This window comes from Lutjanus erythropterus, chromosome 3 (genome assembly GCF_056507025.1).
Source record: "Lutjanus erythropterus isolate fLutEry1 chromosome 3, fLutEry1.hap2, whole genome shotgun sequence".
NCBI lineage: Eukaryota > Metazoa > Chordata > Actinopteri > Lutjaniformes > Lutjanidae > Lutjanus > Lutjanus erythropterus.
Window position 1 is genome coordinate 45236047 of NC_139319.1, and position 26740 is coordinate 45262786.

A 26740-nucleotide genomic window follows, 5' to 3' on the forward strand; every position below is an offset into this window, starting at 1 on the left:
CTCTTTCAAAACATTTCCAGAGTTGGTTTCCTGAGATAAGGTATTTTATAAAGTTAGAAAAGCTTTTGCAAGCAATGATTTAATACCTGCTAGATGACACCAAAAATATTAGGCCAACATGCTCAAAATAATAAAAACAAAAAAATGTTGAAAAAGAGTTATAATAAATGATATACTAGATAGCATGGTTGATTTCCTTTCTCACTATCAATTTTGCAGAATGCAAGGTCAGAGATGTAATATTTTTAAATTCTGTCAGCAGCTTTCAGTAATCCCAACTAACTGGAAACAGAAACTAAAAAAAAGAGTGGATATAGACAGCAAGTCTGTGCACCTATTACATGGTGTCCACAATGGCTATGCAAAACAAAGATGAATAAAATCTATATAAAGAGTTAAATTTACAGAGCATAGGTCTTACAGTTTTTCCACATACAGTCTGTTCTAGGGGTCAGCGATACCACAAAATTTGCTTTTGATAAAATAACAATAATTTCAGGTCAGAATCACTGATATTTTTCATTTCATTGTTAAAAGTGGCTTATGTGTTTCATGTAGGGGAGAGCAATGTACAACTATTTATGAAGTGAATGCAATAACAGGCCAGATATGCTGAAATGTAGGCATTCTTTAACTATCACACAAAAAGGTTTACAATTCTTATTATTATCATATAAAAATATTTAAGGTTTGAGTGCACACAGACAACAGTGGCACTACACAACTCAACCTTCTGTGCACAGAGAGTTCTGCTCTTTTATTAAATAAAAACAGCAAAACATAGAAGAAAAAAAACTGAAATGGATCCTTATTTTGGGATCGATCCTTTTGACGCCAGAATCGAAAAAGATGTATCAAAAGTATCGATATTTTGGGATCAATCCGCCCACCCCTAGTCTGTTCCTTTTAGGAAGATGTATTTAATATTTTACTAACTTGGAAACAACAACTAATTCCTATTCCAGAATCTTTTAACTTGAGATATCCTACAAAATTAATAATATTACAATAACTAAAAAACTATGTAGACTGTATAATGATGAAGAGGAAGATCAGATACCAGCATACAAAATTGTTTAAGGCCACTTGACCTTCACTCTAAAGTCAGAACTTTTAAACATTTATTGTCTAAAAAAAATAATAGAACAATAGTAGTAGTATAATAGCTACAAACCATTAAAAAGTAGAACAACATTATGTGAAACGGGAAAAGATTTGTTCTAGTGAAAGGAGGGACAATATAAAACTACATATCCTACGCTCTACTGTTATATTTCAGTTCTAATTGTACTGGTGCTGTAATTCCAATTATATGAATTACTGAAGGGAAGTTATCAGGGGTACACTGATACGTCGATCTGGACTTATATATTGATTCAGTGTTCAATGATCCAATATTATCAATGCATGAAAATACTGATCTATATGATTATCTTTAAGATAAGCTTATGTTTTGAAATTCTCATGACATGTCCTTGTCACCAATGTCTGCAAGATTTCTGTCATTAAAGTGTTGAATTACAATTAGTTGCCTTTTATGAGTTGATATAAATCTAACAGATTGTGTTAAATCTAATATGACCTTGTCTGATATCAATCGTATCATGATGAATCTTGTGATTTGCACCCCAAGGGGTTATATCATAATGAGTACACTGTGTATTATTTGGATGTATTAATTAAATAAAGTTCTAAAATAAAGCAACAACAACAATAATAATAAATGAAACCCCTGAAGATGTCAAATGTAGTAAGAGTGATTAAAGCAATCTATTTGCAGATAATCTTATGACATAGATATAAACATTAATTAGAAATTAATTCTTAACTAATAATGTAATAATAATGTGAGCTATTCAATCTTTTCTTTTTTTTTAAAGACATTCTTTTTGTGAGTACTGCTCAGGGTTCAAACAGCAGTATGTGCAGAGTTCACCTTAAGTTCTTGGCATGTTCCTTCTTCTATTCATTGTGTTAAAATATTTTAATTACTACCACTAAATCTACTTAACAAACAAGAACAGGAAACTCCTACATGATTAACAACTAAACGCTGGTGATCAAGCACAGAGACAACACCATTAGAAACAATCTATCTTCATCTCTCTCTGTCACACACAGACACATTTCATTAGGTGGTTATGCTAACAAAAAAAAAAAGAATGAGGATTAACACTCCTAATCCTACAGACAACAGCAGAGGAGGGGAAAAAAAATCTTGGGTCAAATCCAGATTAGCTTTCCAGGACATAAATCCAGCCCTGCAGAACTTCCCAAACTTTTTTTTTTCCAGGGAACATATATTACATTGGGAAATCAAAAATTGGATATATTTCATATTAATGTTGGAAAGGCTTCAGTTGTTAAGATCGATAACTAAATCAGAGAGATTCTACAGCTCTGGCTCGAGTATATCAAGTACCCTGATCTGATTTATGTCAACTGAATTGATGCCATAGCATTCTTTCTTGATTCCCTCAAAACCGATTGTTACCTTGTGGTTACATTGAACTAACTGCCCCTTTTCACTTCTCTTCTTCCAGACCTTTCCTGTCTTTCACAATGGATAATTGTGAATATTTAAGCCATAACATCAATTACAAAGTACAATAAGTTCTGGGTGCAATCAGTGCAGCCTTTTCCAGGCACAGAGCTCAATATTTGCTTTCTGTAGCATTTCTTAGCCTGTGTTTTTACTGTGCCAGCTTACTGCAGACAGACATGAAGCAGAGACAAATCTTCCACAGGTAAAACCACCACCGATCAATGTCTGGACTTACTCACTTTTTGATTATATTGTAGGTGGGTATGCGTGCCACACAGACCTCCGAGGCTTGTGATGCGTAGGTTGTGATATCAAGAAAGTCAACTTGCCAACTACCGCCAGTGCATTTTTAATATGGATGGCCATGGGGGGAGTAAAAAAACTGCTGCAGTGCCGGTGCCTCTGCTATATTTAACATTTTACAGCTGGGGCAGTGTCAGGCAGTGTGCATGAAGACTGGTAAGATAACACACACTCTAATGAGGGGTCATGCTATGCACAGCACAATGTGTAGAGCACAGAAACACACAATGTGTAGGCTGCTGGAGGGGGGTCTGCTCACATTAAAACAATAACAACAGATGTACTTGGATAACATCTGGAGTAGCTTGGGGTCATAGGAGTTGTTGTCTTTATTGTTAGCAACTATAACCTGATTATCTGTTCTCTACTTATACTCAACTGTGCTCTACTGATCAAACAAAGATGCTTAACAAATATTGCGAGATATGAAAATTGCAGTAGGCCATATTCCAGTTTTGATAAAATTTCAATTAACTGTTCAGCCCTACTACTGACTATCATTACAATAATGCTGTGCAATATTTCACACATGCAATTCTGACTTAAAATGACAATAAGTTGTGCAACAACTTACCTGTGCAATGCATACAGCATTGATTATCACAGCATTATATATGATTGTTGCATAATGCAGATTTTTGTACAGAATTCTTACATTTCATATTAGTTATTTCCTGTTCTTCTTATATTATCCATTTACTGCTGTTTTCATATGTATACATCGCTGGTATATATTGTTGAATAAGACACATATTTCTCTGCATATTTCTTAGTGTAAATATTTTGTTATTAATATTATATTATATATTGGAGTAGAGTATATATTTTTCATAGTTCCTATTTTCCATTTCTATTCTTATAATTTCTCTAGGCTTATACATTTTTCTACTCTGGAATGGGAGTACCTGTAACGTGACTAATTTCCCCCACAGGATCAATAAAGTATTTCTGATTCTGATTAAAAGCTGATGAAAATCTATCTGAATTGACTCAGGCAGAAATCTTGGACGAGGTAATATTCAAGGTTTTATTCACGTTTGCCAACTTCCTTCCCCTCTTTCTGGCTTAAGTGACATATCCTGTGTTTTTAACAGAAATGATAGAGTGTGAACATTGTTATAAACAGTTCGGATAAGTATACAACCCAGCAACATATATAATATAGGTTTGGAGTTTTACAACAATTTAAATGTTAGATACTATAATTTAAATACAGATGAAGGCAGAGAGAGCAGAGCGAATCTGACCCTCTAACCGAAGCAATGTGAAGAGTTGTACTTAAAAGGATGGAAATCAGAGGCCAAGCATGAGGAGGTAACTTGCCAAACCCAGACGTACATACAGTGTTGAGTTCATGAACCTCAGACACTTACATAAAGTTGTCTGGGCCTGTTTGTCCTAAGATTTTTTTACACAGAATATGAAGTACAGAGTATTGACTGTAGTTTAAAAAAAAAAAAATCTAGATCATTTCTGCAGGGCATGGAGGACCCTGGCAGGATTAGTGTCATGTGGGAAAAGACCCCACCTCCTAAAGCTGGAGGCTGGAGATGGGGGGTGTGGCAAAGCTGGCAATCTGCCAAGCCCAGACTCCCATCTGCTTTCTATGGCATGTTAGCCATTTCCTGAACCAGAGGAAGAGGCCAGGGGTCACTGGCGGGAAACATGCTCCGCTGAGAGGGTATGGGCAGTAGAGTATTACGTACAAGAAGGAGGGGAACTGTGATTGATGTCGGCAGGTCACAAGAGGCATTATAAACAGGTGTGTTAGAAAATGAAAGTGAGTGCAGGAAGGCAAAATGTATCTCATAGAGGCCAAGGGACAGTCATGGGTCCATGGACAGTTAAAGAATTAATATGTTCTTCATCCACAACTGGGTTTCATTATAATTAAGGCTGTAACTTACAATTATTTTCATTGTCTATTTACTATCTATCTTAGTCTATTTTAGATTATTTTCAGAAATCATGGACATCATGTCCTCCAGGCTAAAGAGGAAAAGGAACATGCAGATTTTTACCAGTGCTGGCTTCAGATGCCAGCATCTGTGATGGTATGGGGCTGTGTTAGTGCCAGTGGCATCATGGGTAAATGTTACATCTGTGACGTCCCCATTAATGTTGTAAGGCAAATACAGGTTTTGGTGCAGAATATGCTGCCATCCAGACAACTTCTTTTATGCATCTCCATTTCTGATCCTGACAGAAAATGAAAGGAGAGCTTCCTTGATAGAAGAAAATCAAGTTTCAAGAGGAAAATTTACAAAGGTTGATATGTAGCTGAAGCACTCTAAATGTGTTGGCCTACGTAAAGCCACATGTGTTTCAGAGAGCAAGTGAGCAAGCCAGAAAAGCATGAGTTAGACAAACACCATTTCATAGAGGGCATTGTTCAGGAGTGCAAAACTATTTAGCAAACCCCATCCTCAAATATCTAAAATAGGAAGAATCTGTGTTTTGAAAAAGAGGGGATTCATCAGTGTGTGTTGAGTTTCCCCCCCAAAAAATGTGTAACCTCAAAAATCTCACTCTACAACGTGTTTGTTAAAAAAAGCTTTATAGATGGGTGTTTCTGCACACAGTAAAGAATCAGTCTACATTCCTGAAACACGTGTCATAGCAGCTCTACACAGAGACACACTAAAGAGCAAAACCAGTGTGCTGCATGTCTGTGATGACAATCCTTTCTGTATTGTTTCACATTTCAGGTGGTGCATGACCTCATACTCAAATCCAGACACAAACACTGCATTTTTTTCTTAATGAGGCATTAATGGCACACAGAAACATGTCTCACTCATTCTCCTCAGTGTTCCTGTGGACTTACAGATCATAATGTTGGTTCCACTTTGGGTCCAGCGTATTTCTCACAGTATCTGTAGAGTGGCATTGTCCTGAGCCATCCACCACCACTTTGGCAAAAGGATCTGGCAACCCTGTGGAAGTAGAAAGAGGCAAAGAAAAAGGCTGTGTTAAGCAACTGTACAAACCTAACAATCATTACGCTTTTCATAAAGGAAGTAAATGTGTGACAGTTTGTCGTGTTCAACCCCAATATTTTTGCAGTCACAAATTTGTTAAGATTGTTACAGTACTGATATTTTTTCAATACTACATGTTTAAAACTATACAAAATCTGTTACTATAGTGTAGAAAGTACCAAAGTTATTTAAAAGAACTTTTTTGTGGTCCTGCTTGGAATTTGGCTTGACGTGTAACAAAGCCAGGCCGTGTTCACTGACTGACTCCTGAACCACCGCTGTATTCAGGCGAACAGCACAGGAGTAGGGATGTGACAATTTCAATATTAAATCAAAAAAATATTTAAAAGCGCTTTCAATTTCAATAATCTAAATCAAAGCCAGAATCAGCCAGTATTTTTTCTCTCTCCACCCCCACTTACTTGCTGTTTCCAGCATGTGTCCGGAATAAAAATCAGCATTTCAAAGATGACACAGTGTATTTTTTTAAAGAGGAATTTGAAAATGTAAATGACAGTTGTCAGGTTATGAAACCAATGATTTGTTGATCTTTACCAGTCAAGACTCCATAGTCTGAACAACAGCTTAGCAGTCAGGCTAAAAAAGAAAAATTGAATCGAATCATAAACCAGAATAGAAAGTACATATTTCCCCTGGACTATAGTGCTATTTATCCAACTACATTTTTTTTGGTGTGAGTTGCAGTGTTTTGGAGAAGTAGAATCAACCAGAACAACTTTCTATCTACTAGAAAGAAAGCAGTTGGTAGGTAAAAAACAGATAAAAGACTATGTTGCAACTCTTCATCTGCTTTAGTTATTCTTGTTGACAATGTCCTGAGTGAATCCTGTGTCTCAGGAAAGCAGGAGTGCAAGTATACCAATAAGTAGAACAAATGCAAAGCAGTTGTAGTAGGGGGTGCTGCACCTGTGGGGACCCGCAGCAGCAGTGTCCCACAGTCTGTTTGTTTGATACTCCCTGCCTGGAGAGTTTGTTCGTTCTTGTGATATTAGTCTTTTTTACAGCCGTGTTTGGCCTACAAGGTATACGATGAGTCTCAGAATAAGACTTTCTCGTTCAGCACTGTAATTCCAGCATCGCAGCAATGGATGCAGGCACTGTTTTACAGCTGGTGATTTTGAAGGAAGGCCATGGAATGTACCCCACTAGAAGCGGGGCTGTTTGGGTGAGGAAGAGGGGGAGGGAGGGAGGGAAGAGTGCCAGTGACTGCAGAGACAACAGCTGCATAACATCCCCTGCCTGCTCGATAATGTGCAGTCTTGAAGGAATAAGATGGAGGAACTGACAGAAAGTGCAAAGTTTCTATTGGAAGATTTTGGATGGCCCTTGATACTGGATCAGGGCTCTATTAGGAATGAGCAATACATCATTATTATATCGATATCGTGATACCAGACTAGATATCGTCTTAGATTTTGGATACCATTATTAGACCTGTATCAATTAATCAATTAATTTATCATTAATCAATTACTGAATGAATAGCCAACTATTTTGATAATCAAGTAATCACTTTGAGTAATTTTTTTTTTCAAAATTCCCTGACTCCAGCTTCTTAAATGTGAATATTTTCTGGTTTCTTTACTCCTTTATGACAGTAAACTGAATATCTTTGATTTGTGGACACAACATGACATTTAGGGGAGTCATCTTGGGCTTTGGGAAATATTTAACAGCTTTTTTCACAAGTTTCTGAAATTTTTTTAGACCAAAAATCTAATTGAATAATGACAAAAATAATCAACAGATTAATCAATGATGAAAATAATTGTTAGTTGCAGCTCTAATAGTTATATCATGTTATTACATGGCTTTGTTAAAAGCTTGATTATGATTGGCCAGTTACGCCATTCTAAGGTCTGTTATTTCTGTAGAGCAGACCGTTGCCATGTATGATTGACCATTGTTATGGAGAACAGGCCATTGCTATGGACACAGTTCTGATCATAAGACTCGGTACAAGCAAAAAAAAAAAAAACATTAAACCCCAAAAATCATTTTAAAGTGAATGTTATGTGTCAAATTATTGTTTTTTGTACATAACCATGTAACAAACAGGATATTGTACAGTGAGCAGATCACTATTGTGAAATAAAGCCAAAAAAAATAATTTTAAAATTAATATGTTGTGTCACATAAATGTGTGCCCTTTTTTTGGCAAGTAACCACATAAAAAGCAGGATAATGTACAGTGAGCAGGTCATTATTGTGAAATAAACCCTGTCAGGATGATCTGGCAATGTTGTTATTGAGGTATCTGGTCAAAAATATTGTGATATTTGAATTTGTCCATATTGCCCTACCCTAATACTGGGTAGTTGAATCACAAGCAATGCGTCATATACTACAACCTTATCATATGTTGGCATTATTTGAGAATTTACAATATATTATTTTGGAGAAAATACGTATGTATCAATTTGTATACTGCATAGCATAAAAATATTGAGATATTATTTATAAGCCTTATCACCCAGCCTCGCCCTACTGGTAAGTACGGGGAAGGGGGATGTGTTTGTATGAAAACACTCACTAGTGTATGGCTGTGGATGTGGTTGTGATTGCACCCCTGATACTGAGTTAACTGTTTTTCACCCTTTATCTGCCAAGAGAATTTCCACAGTCATTTATATCAACACTGTAGCAAATACAAACCATGGAACGCTGTTATGAGAGCGATGCAGTGTTTGAAGAGCATATCCTCTGATGCACCGAACCTTATTATGAGGGATTTTAATCACTGCTCTGTAGATAAGTCCTTGAGTCATTTTTTCAGTTATGGTAACATCAGGGGAGCCTACAACTCTTATTGCAAAGCTCCTCTAGATCATAATACTGTTAATTTAGTTTCCGACTAACAGCCAATTCTGACGACAGTGCAAGATGTCACTGTGTGGTCTGATCAAAAACTAAATCTCCATTTTTTATGTAAAAACAGAGACATGCAGCTTTAGATGAAGTCAGTGACACTATCACATTACATTATTCTTTGTGAAAATATGTACACTCTTTTCTAGTACTAAGCCTTGGACTGGAAAATCCTTTGAGCAACTACTGAATTAGAAGAAACTAACCTTTTATTAGGGGAACAGCACTTAAAAAAGAGAGGTCCAGATGTGTGTCAGCAGGAAGATAAAACTAGCTAAACCCAAGTATAAAGACAAATTAGAGGGTGAACTGAAAAAAAAGATAACTCCAAAGAAAGGCATCAAATCTATAGTTGGAAAGCAAATAAAAAGGAAAGTGTGGTGTGTTTTAATATGTCTGAGACTGAGTCGGCAGAGAAGTTAAATCAGTTTTATGTAAAGTTTGATGCACATGATTTTAATCATGAATTCTCTGAACCCTGAGACAGGAAAGAGGGCTGTAAGACACAGATTGATGAAACCACAACATGTAAATATTTCAGTCTTATCAAGAACAGGAGAGGGTAACCAGACATTAGAGAAACATAATATGGTTCCTGTTTTTAAAGTCACATCACAAAAGTCATTAAATGAATGTCACCCTGCAGCCCCTTGTAATGAAATCTTGGACCAACTTTTTAAAAACAAGATTTTAGCCATGACACAAGACAGACTGGACCCCCTCCAGTTTGTTTACCTTTGATGTTAACATTGATTTTATTTATAACAAAGGCAAACCAAAGATTGATTTCTCAAGGATGTGCCTGTGTTTTAGTGGAGACAAGTCTCTGTTTAAAGTGTTTAAAGAGTTTATTGAATCCGTTCCAACATTTGCAAAGATTTGTTGGTTTGGTAATCTCAGAGTGAAAAACAAAAGCTTGATGGGAAAAATTATCAGTGTGCTTTAAAGTCACTTTGGTTCACTTTAATGTTGACCTCACTTTCCAGAAGCCATATAAACAGTATAGTTAAAGCCAGATTTAATCATTTAAGAAATATTTCCAAAGACAGAAGCTTTTTATCCCATGACAATGCTGAAAAAGTTGTCCATGCTTTGACTACTGTAACACACTGCTCACATGAAAATATAAAAAAGTTTCTTGATCGACTGCAACTGCTCCAGAACACAGCTGCGGGAGTTTGACCTATAAAAAGAAAATGTGACCATACAACACCTGTGTTGGGATCATTACACTGGCTCAAGGTAAATGTTAGAATTGATTTAAAAAGTTTATTGTGTGGCCCAGCACCTCAATATTTCTCAGACCTGCTTGTGAGCTATGACTCCTTAGGTCATCTGGAACAGACCGCCTGATTATTCCCTGGGTCTCCACAAAAAGTGGTGAATTTGCCTTTAGCTTTTAGGCTCCAAGCCACTGGAACATGCAACCTGATCATGTCAGGTGAATCACAATGCTATTTGTTGTCTTTTAAAAGTAAATTGAAGCCCTTTTCAGTTGTTTGGTCAGCTAGTCTTAACTTTTATTTTAGTTACACTCTTTCACCTCACATGCTTTTACATTCTTATTGGTCAACTGTTGGTTTTACTTCCTTCTAAACAGTTTTTCATTCTCATGTCTTACTAGTTTACTGGTTGACTGCTGGTCTTTTTCATTTTGTATCCCAATTGGTTTTACTTCCAGTATTTTTTATGCAACTGTGCTTGTGGTAGCAATTTCTGTGGCTTACTCTGGAATGAAATGTGTTATATAAACAATGTTTTGCTTCCTTGACTGATTAATGATCTTTTCCACAAATCACATGATCCACACACAAGGCTCAAGTCATCTTACTGGACTCCCAAAAGCCTCTACACATTGATTTCATTGAGTGCTAAGTTTTACCTCGCTAAAGGTGACACAACCCAACACATTACATCTTTTATTGCATCAGCATTATATGCATTTTTAACAAATATGTTTTGGCTTGTTCATAACTATGGATGTGATACAGCGCCCCCTGATTTCTGGGTCTTTTTCTTTCCAACATTAACAGTGGGGACATTAAGGCTTTACTGAAGCTATATAAGCCAAGTTTTTTCACAGTATTATACTCAGGTGGAAATTTGATCAGGGATTCTTCTTGGTGTAATCATCTTTTGTCTCCGTTTGACTGTGCATGTGTATGTGCATGTTTTAAATGTGTCAGAGTATATACCTCTGGGCACCGATACCTCATGCAAGTCAAACCAGTTTAGTCACCCTTATGCTTTCGTGGGACTTCCTTCTTTGTGGTTGCGTGTAAGCATGTGTGTGTGCTTTCTCACAAAATTCATCTGCTATTGTGTGTATCCATGACTTCCAGGTTAATGGACAGCCAAATTACTAGATAAACACTTTGCTACTATTGCAATTTTGTGCTTTTACCATGACTATAACTGGTAATTAAGGTGAAATGCTTAGGGGTTTTCTTATGTGAAAAATGTTTTGTCAGTGGAACTAAATAACATATCTCCTCTCACATTAATGCCGGCGGCAGAAGACAGGGTTCCTGTCCAGATCACCTAAAGAGAGGCTGATGAAACAGCCCTAAAGCTAAACTTAGAGTGAACTAGAAGCCAGAAAGGCAACAAAATACCACTTTCTTCCTCCAGTAAACTCCTCAAGTCAGCATTTCAATCTCTGCATGTGTGCTTGTGTGTTTTATCCCATCATGTCTCATCTCACTGTCATGATGTAGCACCCCTCAGTCTGTATATACTCTCATTAGCTTGTGTTCAGCAACTTTCTATATGTACACAACACAAATTCCAAGAAAACTGAGATGTTGTATGTATCGTAAATTTTTAAAAATGCAATTATCTGCAAAAACTTTGACCTATATTCAGTTGAATACAGTAGAAAGACAAGATAAGTAATGTTCAAACTGATAAACTTTTTTTTGTAAAGATACAAGCATACTGAATTTGAAGTCTGCAATATGTTCCAACAAATGTGGGACAGGGGTGTGTTTGCCTCTGTCATATATCACCTTCTCTTTACCAACACCATTTGGGAACTGAGGAAACTAATTGTTGTTTTTGAAGGTTAAATTCTTTCTCATTCTCTGTTGTCGTATTTTGTGCGTCATACTGCATCACACATTTTCAGAGGGAGACAGGTCTGGACTGCAGGCAGGTCAGTCTAGTACCTGAACTCTTTCACTACGAAGACACACTGTTGGAACTTGTGCAGAATGTGTTTTGAAATTATCTTGTTGAAATAAGCAGGGATGTCTCTGAAAAAGACGTTGTTTAGATGGCAGCATGTGTTGCTCCAAAACCTGCATGTTCCTTTCAGCATTAATGGAGCCCTCACAGATGTGACAGTTACCCATGATGCCATGGGCACTAACACACCCCCATACCATCACAGATGCTGGCTTTGGTAACAATCTGGAGGGTCCTTTTCCTCTTTAGGTTTGAGGACATGATGTCCATTATCTCCAAAAACAATCTGAAATGTGGACCACAGCACACTTTTGCACTTTGTGTCAGTCAACCTCAGATGAGCTCGGGCCCAGGAGTCTGCAGTGTTTCCGAATTTTGTTTATGTATGACTTTCTCTTTGCATGGTCAAGTCTTAACTTGCATTTGTAGATGCAGCGACAAACTGTGTTTACTGACAAAGGTTTTCTGATTCTCTTTTTAATGCAGTGCTACCTGAGGAGTCACAGTTTTATATATTTTTTGGACCCGAATGTATTATTTGTTTGTGTCAATAAAATAACTATAACAAAATGCATTATCAGACTACACTGACCCAACTTTGGATAAGCAGTTAAAGATGGACAACTACATTTATTCTCATAACTGTTCTTTAGAATTGACCATGAGCTGGACTAAAAAAGGAGCAATTTGTGTCCACTTTAATTAAAGCCCTTTTATTTAAAGCTTGTGCTTCTGTATCAGTGGATCTGATACTTATTACTAGAAGTTAGGATAGCAGTGGGTCCCTGTGCGTGCCAGCCCTCTTGGTGTGTATAAGAGACAGGCAGCTCCTGAGGGACTTCATTTACAGCAAGGCTTCAAAAGCCAGCGAGCTGCCACTGCTGACAAAGCCCATTCTAATGCACAAGGGAAGAAATGGGACAGGAATAGCAACATGTAAAAATAGGCTCTACTTACGGAAGAAGTCTTTCTTGGCCAGGTTCTTTGCACACAGGACTAGAAGAGAAGAAACAAACAGAGATGTTAATGACGGGCTCAAAATTAGATGTTCACAAATTAGACCAAAAAAATAAGAGAACAGGTGTAACAAGATTTGATTGATTAAGCAAGAAAATGATTGACAGATTAATCAAAAATGAAAATAAGTTAGTTGCAACCCTAAATTTTTCCATTTAATATTTAAGAGATACAGCAGTTTGCATTTACTTTTGAAATTAACAGAAAAAAACAGCACTCAGAGAGTATGTGATATTACATCTTTAATTATTCTTTATATTCTATTTATATAAAAGACATCAGTAGTACCAAATGTGTTTTATCGTTTACTCATCATCAGTATGCCATGTAGTATGTTAAGAAGGCATGAAGCAGTTAAATGAGCAGACAGAAGGGTAATAATGCCTTAAGTCTTCACCTTGTCACATCTCTCACCCTGCTTGTGAAATTCCATTATATTATATTAAGTATTCCATATCTGATATAATTTTAAAATTACAGGAAGCATAGTGATTGGGCTAACCATCTCTCTCTGGTTGTAATAGGATATTTTTAGTAAAAGGCCAGCAGCTAACTCAAAGATTCCATTATTTATCAACTTCTTTCTTAGCTGTAAAACTTGACACAGTTTCCTTTGAGTAATTACTGCTGTATTTTTGCCAACATATTGGCTTGTCCGTCCTCACTGTCCCATCACAGGCCCGGAGACCTGTTTTAAGAGTTTCTCCTTGTAAAATATTGAGCAGACAAGCACTCTTTCCCATATGGAGCAAGTCACTGGGGGTTTGCCTCACAGGCAACATACAATGGCTTTCAGCAGAGACAGAGAGGTAAGAGTCGACTTCTGTTTGGGTATGTCTGCTGTTGTCTTTTTTTATTTCTATCTTTTCATCTCTCTCCTTGTGTGCTGGATGGGCTACGCAAATTGAAGCAGGCCAATGTTTTGTTTGGAGCTGGCTCGACAATCCAGTGACAATTATAGAACGTGACAAAGCAGGCCAAGAGCAGAAGCGGAGGAATCCAACACAATGGAGCTAATAAAAACAATAGTGATTCATTATCAATACAGGTACAGGTGACCCCTCATTTTTCCAACCCAACCATGGCCTTTAGTCTCAGGGGAAAATACTTCAATAGCTCACTTAACCTTTAACTACAAGATTCATGTACAAATCAAACTAAAGAAATAGATCCTCTGGAGTGCCCAGGCAGCTTAATGGGCTGCAAAGGAGGAGGTTAAAATCCAAATCACATCCTTTGCTGCTTGCCATCTGCTTTATCTTCCATTATTTTCTGCTACTTCCCCTCTGTCATTGTCTCATAAATTAGATGTAAAAATGCTCTGCTCTACCCAGCCTTAGATGAGCTCTATTATTCTTGAAAACCAGGCTGATAAAGCTTACAATAGAGAATGTTATCCAATGTCTAGAGCAGCATGTAATGGCTGTACTGGAAGTAGAGCTGCTCCCTAGAAGTCGACTTAAACATCAGTTGGTGAGAATAGTCTTAGTTAATCACATTTTCATTTATTTTGTTAGTCACAGAACAAAAAAACAACTCAAACTCCATCTGGGGGCTGCACCTTGTCATTAGGCCCCGGGGTATTATTGCAACACAAACCTTTTTTTATCCCAGCGCACTGCTGCCAACAGTAGTTTAGCTGCCATTAGCAAGTTAGCTCACTTAGCGGTCCTATGGGATACAGCCTCTGAGGCCAGCGGAGGCCGCAAGTGTTTGTTTTTGTGAAGCTGGAAGTTAGTTATTCTGGTGTTTTGAACAAGGAGAGTTCTGCGAGGTTATAGTGTGTTGAAATAAATTAACAAAATGCTCCTGCTGGTTGCTCACACACATTCAGAATCATTGCCTATTTTGCTGTTAGCAATTAACAGCCAGCTCACTTCAAGCTCCATGACTTCATATTTAAATAATTAAATTAATATCATAAACACGTGACGACTTGTTGACTATTGGCTTGAACTGACGGTTGACTAGGAAAATCTTTAGTGCTATTTGACACTATTGTATAAGCATTTATTTACAGCAGCCAACTATGCAAGCACTACCCACTTTTTGGAAATAACATACCTAAACTATGAATATGCATAAAGCCTAAATGTAGCTTACAAGAAAGAAATTAGTCCTTTATTTCTACAGAAGGAGCGGGTCTTCTTCCACTGAGTTCACCATGTTGAACCACCATGTTTCTACAATAGCCCAGAAGGGACAAACCAAACACTAGCTCTCACAAATTTCGTGGTCACTCTTACACTCTTGGAAGGGAAGATGACACAAAGCGTTTGCAATCTACAAGCTCATCATTAGATGCCACTAAGTCCTACACACTGGGCCTTCAAACCTACAATATGACAAGTGTTATTCCAGTTTCAGCTGTCTATCCTATGAGGACAGTTTATCACAAAGCCAATGTTATTACTCAATCTTTCAACCACATTAATACCCCTACCCTCAAACAGTGCTGTGCTGAAGACATGTAAATGGATTACACAATAGATCAAGAGTATGTGAACCTGCCACGAATGAGAAACAAGCAGCACTTCCGAAAAAGATATGGACATGCCTGCGAAACCAACCTAGCATTACACCCATTCAATGTGGGGACCTTGACAGTGACCAAAATGACACAGTCAAGACAAATCAGACAGAATCACAACATGGGAACAGACGATCTCAACACAAACCAAATTACACTGACTGGGCCGACAGGATGAACACTAACCATCAGCTTGTCAGGGGAAATTACACTGCCAAAGCCGACAGTATGGGTGCAGGCCAAATCGGAGGCAGCCAGAAAAGCCTCCTGTGGGACAAAACGGACACCATGTTGTCGGCAGACAGGAGAAAAACAGGAGAAACAGAGGCCTGAAATCTTGGCAGAACATTTGTGGACAGAAAGTCCAACTCAGAAACAAAAATCAGCCACCAGAGTTTAAATGGGTCATCATCTTAGGCCTTAGCCCATGTCTTTAAGAAATATGTATGAGCCTGTTTTGTGCACATGCATTCCAGAGTATTCACACAGAGATTTATTCTTCATTCTATCTACTGGCTGGAAAATCTTATTAAAAAAGTGGGTCTGTGGAGTTTTCTTTTACACAAACTTAAGTTATGTTTATGTAAGTTATGTTACTCATCAAAACGCATCATGTGTACCCATCACAAACATGTCAAGAGCATTTCCTCCCTTTCTGCAAAGCTGATCTTATAAAAAATACAAATCCAGCATTGTTTACATATTTGTTTACCACACTGTAGCATGGATGTATTAAGGAGAACTGGATACAGCGTTGGAGGTGTGCCCTGTTCATTCCTGTGAAAACTGGTCAGTGGCGCGTGAAGCCATTTCCCAAAGGAATACCAGAGACTACCACCTGTCAGGACAGCTAAATTCTGGTTTAGCCCTCCAGTAACTTGAATAGAGATAAAATGATTTAATCATGCAGCTCTTCCCAATGTTATCAGACTGAATGGACCAAATCCCGATAGTTAAACAAGTCATTTTGCAGTCGTGTCGTGTATTAGGGCTGCAAGATAAGGTTGTTAAAAAAGATAAAATCATACTGCGATGATTTGACTGAAATTGTGATTGCGATGTCATTGCTAGTGCCTACTGATTTGCTGCGGGTGCTCACAGCTGCTGAAGAGGCAACCCTAATAAGTAGCTTCTAGGTTAAACAGAGTGTGCTGAGCAATAATAAAGACTTGGCACTCTGATTAGCAAACTATGCTAATGAAGATTAAGGGATTAACCTGCACACGGCTCCACTGTCTCAGCCACAATTACCACAGAGGGAAAAGCCTCTCTCATTGTCATCAATGGCCTCTCACCAACTGTACTGCCAGCCACAAGGCTGCCGCTACCGGTACTGATAATGATGATGATAGTAATGATGAGTAGGTTCGAAGGGGGCATAAATTGGACAATGAAGCAATAATTACAACTGGGGGGCCAGACATAAAACTATCAGTGAGGTTTTCGTGACCTCTGCAGACACAGTCTACAGGGTACATTATTAAATTATTGGTGATATTGCTAATTCTGTGCTAAAAAAAATGCAACAAAGCTCTAAGAGCACTGTGAGAATGTAGGCAACAGCAAGGTGAAAGGTAAAACCATCTGGACACATGTTAGTGTTAAGTGCTCTTTACATAAGAGATCTTCATTATTGATGGGCTAATTAACTTCTTATCCATGAAATCTGTGGAAAGCCTCTCCTATAAAGGGTTACTTGGCTTTGTGTCAGAAAGTTTCTGTGTTCAACCTTCGGCCATTCAGCAGCTCTTAGTTGCTATAGACAAAACACTGTCATCACTACTAAAGCAAAGTACAAAAATATATAAAAGCATAAAAAAAATTTAAGAAAATACATCAGTTAACTTGAGTCTCGATTATCCCTTAAACATAATGATTTGGATGTGTGAACATAAGAAATAGACCACAGTTTTATAGAGCAAATTATACAGTTATAATGTGGTTACACTGTAACAAATAGGGCTGCAACTAATAGAAATATTATCAAAATCACAATATGACCAAGTGCAAAATCCAAATTGCAGAAGCTGTGATTTTTTTTTGATAAAGGATAAATGTGTGAGAAAACAGCACTATAATGAAATACTGCAATGTTGCAGAGATGCCCAGGGCTGCAAATGTTCTTCAGATATATTTACTTGGCCAACAAATGTCACATCATCATAATTTTTATAGCTTTTCAGTGAAAATGAAAATCGTGATGCAAAAATGATCATTCCCTCTAATAGTGAATCATATCACTATACCTGTGAAAATAATCCAAATGTAATTTAGGTCTGCGTATTGTTCCAAAGATTTCAGTGCTGGTACTGGTTCCGAAACCTTGGCTTCAATACTGTCTCCTGAACCATACTTTTTTCAATATCAAATCTATTTTAACAACAAGAAAATTACATTAGACACTACAATACAATTGCTTACTTTAAGGAAGGATGTTGTTCAAAGACCTCGTTGTAAAAATACAAAATAAAGATCCTTGTTTCTGGTCGTAACATATTGTTTTTCCCTCATGCCTCTACAAATATGTAACATTAGAAAGCCAATCCACAGCATTATTAGACCTTGGTACAAGCATGCTGTGTGATTATTTACTCCTTAGGTAAATAAAATTAGGTATTGTATGACCAGGCATTTTTCGATAATCATACTAGTATTGAAGCTAAAGACACACCAATTGCAATTTTCTTGGCAAATTCTGATTTTCAATCTGTCTAAGAACTATAATTGACAGCATTCACAAACATTTTTGCAACCTTTCTTGTAAAATTAAACTGGATGTTCAAAATACATCAATGACTATAAAATATTTATTAAATAATATTTTAAATTCAGAAGTCCTCCAGGTGACAGCCAAGCCATATTATATTATTAAGTTAAGATTATGTAACAGGGGAACACAACCTTACAAGATCTCGTGGAATCTCAGACGTGATTTCAAGTGATCTCATGTGGAAGCAGATCTAAATAAACCAGACAGATGCAGCACAACAGTTTTCTGTAGTAAAGCTTTGCATTGAGAAAAACAGAAGAAGTTAAACGAGTATGGATGAGAAAATGTTTGAGGGTATGCATCAACACAGGTTGTTTATTCTTCAGCCAGGAGGTTAGACTTTAATTGTCAATCTGTGAACAGCAGTCTGCTCTTTATCCTTTTCTTGGGATCCATCACTAACGCTGACTTCATGCAAGCATGTGTCTGAGTGTGTGTGTCTGTGATCAGCGCTGTTGTGGGTGTTATGTTATGGTCAGTTTGTCTGCTGTGTACATGATGTGACCATCGTGCAGAGCATGTGTGTGAATATGACCGGCACAGACTTTGATATGAGATGCTGACTGGCTGGTCTCCGGCCAGTGCCGGTCACACTGAAAACCCAATGGTTCCGGTCTCTCCAGTTGATTAGTGCATCCTTGATAGAGGCAATTTGGTCAGTGTCATAAAAGTTTTAAAGTTTGATACCCAGCCCTATCAGAATATGACTGTTTTGCCATATCATGCAGCCCGAACTGCAACCAACAATTATTTTATCAACGATTAACCAATAATTGTTTAGTCTTTAAAACGTCAAGTAATCATCATCATCATTCATCACGTTCAAAGAGCCAAGTGAAAAAAAAGGTAGTAAATCATTATATTTGATAACCTCAAAGTAGTAATTGACTATCAAAACAGTTGGCAACTATTTTCCATTCAATCGAATTAGCAAATAATCATTGCACCTCTGTTAACAGCAAAGCAAAGTTGACAGCCTTCACAATGTGGACTAAATACGATGTAATATATTTTTAAGAACTGTTTTCAATTACCCTTGACAGCCTGAGAAATGTTCAGAGGTACAGGAAGAAATACAAGCCCCACAGATGTCAACATGTTAAACAGAAGCCCCACAAGGATTTTGATAAGCATGCTAACATATATTAAAATTGGCAGACTCTGCAAATGTGGAGTGGACCATCAATGAAGTATCAAATCTCATCTCTGCGCCCTGTGGGGATCCAGCAGGGCTGAATAGCTGCCACGTGAACAAGCAGGCCATGGTGACCCTGTGTTGGCAGAGGACCAGACTCATTCAGATCCTACCACAGAAAGCTAGGTCAACTACGAATCAGTGAACAACCAGGAAGCCCTGGGGTGAAGCTGCCCTCAGTGTCATCCTTCCCCACCGCAAACCCTAATTTTAACAGTAAGAGGAGAGACAATAAATGAAGCTGCACACCAGTGTCCTGCAAAAAAAACTGAGCTGAAGAGCTGACGTTACCATAATCTCCAAAGACATAACGACTGATGACTACTGTTAGATTAAAGGATTGAAATTCATTCCTGCACTTTTGGATGGACAAAGTTCAATGAATTTTTAACTCATTTTATCTTTTTTCTTTTTTAACCAGACTGGTTTCAAAATAAAAAAAAAGGCTGAAGAATTAAGACAGCTGAGGCATATCCTTCAACTTTTTTTTTAATTTGGTTACCACTTCTAAGCAAACTTGTGTTAATAAATACTGTATGAGCAACAGCTGTTATATCTAATCCTCACTAAAGCAAGATGGATGAGGCTGTTCTCTACTTTGTCTGGTGCTGATCTAACATTTCCCAAATTTGTCTAGTCCAGATAATGTTCTCATTTTCACACAAAGGAGGCATTTCAGTCAATATGACGTATTTCTTGAATCAAATAAGACCCATATATTCCTCAGTATTTGGTCAAAATCTAATAAAGCTGCAACAATTAGCCTATAAGTTTTCAACTATTAAATTAATCACAGCTATTTTAATAAACGATTATTTGCATTGAGTCATTTTGTCAGAAAAAAATGCTCAAATTCTCTGATTTCAGCTTCTGAAATTTGGGTATTTTCTTGTTTCTTTAGTCTTCTTTGACAGTGAACTGAATGTATTCTGAGTTGTGGATAAAACAAGACATTTGAGGACATCATCTTAGGGTCTGAGATTAACATTTTTCACCATTTTATGGACCAAACAAACGATAGATAAGTCAAAGATGAAAATAATAGTTAGTTGCAGCCCTAAAATCTAATTTTACGCATATTCACAGCCCTGCCAATGAGCATTTATATGGGATAAAACCAGCTTTGAGAAGAGATGAACATTCAAACTCAATTTTTTACCAAATATATGTTAGCTGATTTAGTCAGTCTACCACCTGAAGTTGTCCTCATCTCAAACCAAGCTGTAACAGTAGTTAAAGGGCCAAAAAGGGGTCAACTCAGCTCCATTGTTTATAACAAGGATTCGAAACAGCTGCTGTTTTGGGACCATTTGTAGGTGAGTCACCCCCATTACACTGTCTGAAACAAGCCATAAATCAAATTAACAGTCACACCAAGCCAAGCCTATCCATCTTAGCAACTACTCGGATAATGCCTTTAGCACTGTCTGGTAGCTAAGGGAGATGGAGACAGACAGTGGCTTGTCATTGACCCAGACAACATGTCCTTAAGCTTCAGGGGTCAACCATAGATTCCCATCCCCGGGGGAACTGATAGTGTGCCGTTAAAGGCCTCCACCTTTATTGAGCTTGCAAAACAGCATTTAAAGGAAAAAAAAAAAGAGGATGTGAAAGAGACTTTTTTGAAGTCTGAGCAACTTTGAATATGTCCAGCCACCAGAACTGCATGATGTCAGTGCCACATAATGAGTCACAGGCTATAAATGTCTCCTAAATAAATGACAGTTGAATATTTTAGAGATCTCACCATCTTTATGTGTGAAAATAACGCTTGTACTGTGGCCTCATGTTAACAGACCGCACACCAAAGAGATCAGTTGTTAGTCTGATTCCCTGTTAATGGAATACATCATTGGGGCTGCAACTAAATTATTTTTATCGCCAAGTAATCTTGTGATCATTTTCCCAATTAATTGATTAGTTATTTAGTCATTAAAATGTAATAAAATGGTGAAATGTCAATTAGTGTTTACAAAAGCCCAAGATGACGTCCCCAAATGTCTTGTTTTGTCCACAACCCAAAGATAATCAGTTTACTGTCAATGAGGAATAAAGATATCACATTTAAGAGGCTGGAATCAGAAAAGTTAGGTATTTTTTTCCTTTAAAAAAATTACTCAAACCGATGAATTGATTAGCAAAATAGTTGGAGATAATGGATCTATACATGATGGGAATTCTTGACTCTGATGAGGAGTTTATGTGCTTCAACAAATCTATTTAAATGAGTAAAGTAATAATAAGCAATCATTACGTTTTGTAGCATGAAAAATCCCTCTGCAATAGGATTTATACCAAAGTAAAAATAAACACAGCCTGACTGATGTCACACTGCAAAGTACATAAATCATTGCACAATGTTTGATAATTATATTGTGTATTATAAAAAAGCAAGTCCCTTAGTATTCATTACAAACATGCAGACTGTGCCTCAGACCACAAAGTGTCAGTTAGAGGGGCAGGAACTTTGTATCTTCTCCATCTGTCTGAACACAAAGGTCAGACTGGAGGTTTGCATTAGTTCTGGTCAAAAGGTGAAAGGTCGTAAACAGATGGGGCAGGGAGGTGTCGGGGGATTCCCACTTGTTTTCTCAAGGGAGTCTCCAATTTGCAATGGCTGCTTAACGCCTCTGTCTGTTCGTTGGGTAACAGAGTAGGAGGAGAAGGAGGGATGAGTCAGATGTTCAAATCCTTTAAACCCAAACAGGGTGCTCTCTTTGGAAACTGCATCACAGTTTCATGGATCAGGTAATTTGGACTGAGACACTGTATAACAGAACTGCACAATCCACAAAATGAGAACCTTGTAATACTTTTTAACAAGAACAAATGCTGCCACAATGCACATTTGTGAAGCCAGTTCATTTTGAGTGGTATGAGTCATTCATTCATGGTGCCATTATCCTCACTGAATAAGAGATCAGAATTGTGGGAGTTTTGTGAAATTTTGCAGCACAAGTGCAAAGGTTCACAGCTAAATTTGAATTATAAAATATCTGTTACTTCTTTTAACTAATAGGAAAATTGATAAAAATGTGTCTACCAGTAGAGATTTGGCAATACCACCTCTACTGCAAGGAGTGTTTCCCACGTGACTATATGATATTGTGATTCTTGTGTGATCTTTCAAATACAGGTATGGGCAGCTGATATGGGCAGCAGGACTGCTTACAACGTTCTCATGTGACATGAGAGCGACAGTTTGTGGCAGTAATGCACCTCTAAGCTGGTTTGTCAACTGGCACAGAGGAAGAGAGTGAAAAGAAAACATGGGGGAGGAGAGTGAAATTGTAAATACAGAGCAGGAGGCATCCCAACCAGGCTTGTTTTTATTTGCAAAACCTGTTACATTTAAAATTATTGTTCTCATTTAGAACCACAGTGCAAAATACAGGGGTTCTTGGAAGGTCTGAGACAACTAATTGACATGTGAGACCCCCTGAAGGCCTCAACAGCAAAATTCTGGGGGTGTCTTGTATTCATTATTCAATTTATTCACCAAGTTAAATAAAGGAAAAGTATCGCTGTTGACTTTCCCCATATTGCCATTGAATACCCAACTGTTTGTAGTAAGGCCTCCTTCCATGGATGGCACTGCTGCAAATTAAAAACATTGAGCATTTCAGTCACTTGCCTTTTGGGCAAGTAACCACAATGTTTTACTTGCCCAACATCCAAACCTACTTGTCCAAAATGTAAATATACTATATAGATACACTATAAATATATGTACATGTACTATTTATATACATACTTTTTACCCCTGTAAGATTTTGAATGCAGAACTTTTATTTGTGGTGGAGTATATTCATAGTGGGATTGGAATTGGTACGTTTTCTTAAGTAACGGACCTAAATACTTCTACCTTCCACCTCTGGTTAGCACGGCCACAACCAAAGTGCACGTTTGTGTTACTGGTAGAGCCTTCCTCTTAAAGAAACAAGTTCTTGTGGGTAGCCTGTTTCCAAGTCGGTTTGTTGTCACTTTTTCCCATTGTGTGAGGGATAGTTATGTTGCTTCAGTCAGCCAGAACCCTGGCATCAGATCATTGAGTGGGATTTCTCTCGCGATTCTTTTTGAAGTGGCAAGAAAGGCAATGACTCGTAGCTGCTAACTAGCTAGCTTTGACGTCAGTGGAGCACTCATCCATTGTAGGTAGCTGGAGGAACACTGTAAACCGGTCGCTTGTTATTCCACTGTGCACTGTTCATTTGAGACTGGAGCTGCCACACAGCTTTTGCCTGATCAGACAACTGCATAAGTCTTTCCACTTGCCCAAACACTGAGTTGCATATCATATATGTATATAGCATATGATTTCAGCATAACACTGGAGCACTGCATATGGGTAACCCCCAATTGCTACTGGATTATTACACATATTTTTTAGAACAATAAAGCTTTCATTTCGAAAGAATGTTAGTTTTACTGTTTTGAGTCTTTTGCTTTTAACTTAAGTGTTGTCTCATGGGGAAACTACATAAAAGAAGAAATAAAAGAAGAAATTAATCAAATGTGATTGGGTACAGTACAATATGGTTATTCTAAAGCAGTTCTTTACTGAGTTTACAGAACAATAAATGTATTGTGATAAATGCTGTTACTATGGTATAAAATTAGATGTACCATGATAAAAGACTCTGGCCATATCACCCACTCGTAACTGTATTATAGAAACATGATTTTTCTGGTGATTGTTAATGGTTAATGTATATATGGGGTAATTTGAGTGAGGCTAAAGTTTGATCGAATGGCCTGAAAACCCTGACACCAAGATTATTGTGGGAATATAATACTTTGTTTGTTAAGAAGGAGGATGACAAGACAAAGGGCATGAGTTGTATTCAGGTTCGCAGCAGTGTATGATTTGCACTGTACAGTCCACTGAACCACAGCCTCTGTTAACATAATCAAACCACAGATCTGGGCTGCTCTGTTCTAGACCAAAGGGGTTTATGGTCAGGAACTCCAGTAGACGATTGCGTGATTGTGCACTGCCAACTCCACGGTCAAGTACGGCCATTTTGTGGTCCATTTGTTCAATTAATTCTCTGCCGGCGCTACAAGGACAGGACAGTCAAGCCATGCTGCATCAGCATCCAGTTGCTGAGCTTGGATGCTGTTGTGAAGAACACTGTTTGGGAGTAGTGGTGATCATAGGATCTTTTTATTTCATCTTCAGTTTAGTGCACAGGTGTAGCTGGTATGTAAGGACAAGTTATGACAAAATGATCACAGAACAGATGGCAGCCAATAAGGTTGAAAACAATCTTCATGTTTGCATTTGTCATGATTTAAAGTCTGCGTCACTCAGCTACTTAAAGCACACAGTGTACATGGGGCTGTCATCTAAATATATTAATAGCTTCCTTTACATTATTACTAGATTTATAATGATGCAATGTTTAATCTTACACAGGTAAACAACCTGTCAGTGAGCGTCACAGCCAAACCATTAGTCAAATTCAAGTTGTACCTAATTCTGCAATAAGCTAATGTATTTGGTATTTAATCAACACAACATTACATCTGTAAATATGAACTGTTACCAAATATTAGCATGGTCAACACTGTGGTTGAGGGTTGTGTTGCAGGAAATGTTAAACACACTGGAGTGCGACTTTGGCTGCCTAGGAAGACTGAAAAAGATTTGAGTCCCACAGCTAAAACAGCATCTTTCAGGGTGAAAAGGGTCTTCTATTCTTGAGGTACTTCAAATACTGTTTTGCAGAACACTGGGTTCATTTCAAAAAGCCTTTCTGACAGACATACAGACAATAGCAGACAGAAAGGTTCAATGACCTAACGGTCACTACTTCGAAACAGAAACTGGGACATAACCTGGTGCAGCTCAATTAAATGCAAACTAAGCAGACTAGGGAGGATGTCAAATATAAGTTATGGGCCCTGGAGACATCTTTTACAGTTCATGCTGTGGTGTCAAGTTTGATCATTAACTAGATCATAAGATGAAACTAGATCATAACATAAAAGATAATATCCCTGGCCATGTTCTAAAAACTGTGTCAGTCAGCTAGTTGATGTTATTACTGACATTTTGAAGTGTGTTCCCACTCACTTCCTCCACTCTAGTGCTCAGCACCGAAGCCCTCCAGGGCTGTGTGCTCAGCATCCTCCTGTTCACACTGTACACCCATGACTCCAACCCTCGACAAGTGAAGAAATCCGTAGTTGTGATGTTTGTCAGTGACACCACTGTCATCAGCCAGATTTCAAACAACGGTGAGGCTTCATATCAAGAAGAAGTCAACAGTCTTGCACAGTGAGTGGTGCATAGAAAACAACCTACTGCTGAACGTCAGCAAAATCAAGGAGCTGATTGTTGAGTTTAGACAAAATGAGGCAGCCCTGTCTCCATCAGTGAAGCTGACATGGACCAGGTAAACAGTTTTCGGTTCCTGGGGATCAACATCAGAGAGAACCTGTCATGGACATCAGACATGTCCACCCAGGCAAATAAGGCCCAGAAACAACTGTGTTTCTTAAAGGAAACTTCTTGAGCCAAGTTTTTGTTAACTTCTACAGAAGAGAGAATAGAAAGCATCCTGAATGGGAACATCACAAACTGGCATGGAATGTGCACTGCCAACAACTCTACAGCAGGTGATTAAAGCTGCCCAGAACAAATAAGTACCCACCTACCAAGCATCAGAGATATCATGGGGGTGGCATGCCTGCACAGAGCACAAAAGATACTAACAGACAATACCTTGTAGCTGGGGTCAGCTACAGTCTGTTCACCCTGCTGTTGTCTGGCAGGAGATACAGAAGTATTCGCTGCCACACCACCAGACTAGTGGGCAGCTTCTTGTCTCAGGCTTTCACTTAGCCTCCGCATCTCATCCTCCACACCCCATAATAAAAAAAGCGACTTATTCATTCATTTAATTTTTATTTCATAAGCAGCATAAATGTACTACATCTAGCATTTATACAACCCTGTGTGTTGACGAATGAGAAATAAATGAACCTTGTACCTATCATTTTAAACTTCCCTTTAAATGAGTGCAAAAAGCCAATACAAACCCACCCCATCAAAACTGAAAAGATTGATTGTAAGAGATGCGGTTCCCTACGGTCAAGTTGATCATGAACATGAATCTTTCTTTGGGTGCAACTGCTTCCTTGAGGCATCCAATGACCTAAAAACTACATGCCTATCCACAAGTGTGCAGTTACAATAACAATGTTTTAGGCCTCAGGTAGCTTCACTGACAGAAAATTGTACTGAACCACCATCAAAGTGGAAAGATTAATAATACAAGGAGGAAGTCATACAACTAAGGAACATCTCTACTTCTCC

At 37.9% G+C, this 26740-nt stretch overlaps 1 protein-coding gene across 1 annotated transcript in view; it reads right to left on the bottom strand.

Annotated features, from left to right (window-relative positions):
• Window positions 1-26740, bottom strand: part of LOC146330894 (E3 ubiquitin-protein ligase SMURF2-like) — a 105643-nt gene that overhangs the window by 53907 nt on the left and 24996 nt on the right. Inside the window, exons 2-3 of the mRNA XM_084710766.1 lie at window positions 12862-12900; window positions 5676-5784 (exon numbers count right to left, since the gene is read on the bottom strand). Of these exons, the coding sequence (XP_084566892.1) occupies window positions 5676-5784; window positions 12862-12900 (148 nt within the window). The remainder of the gene's footprint in view (window positions 1-5675; window positions 5785-12861; window positions 12901-26740) is intronic.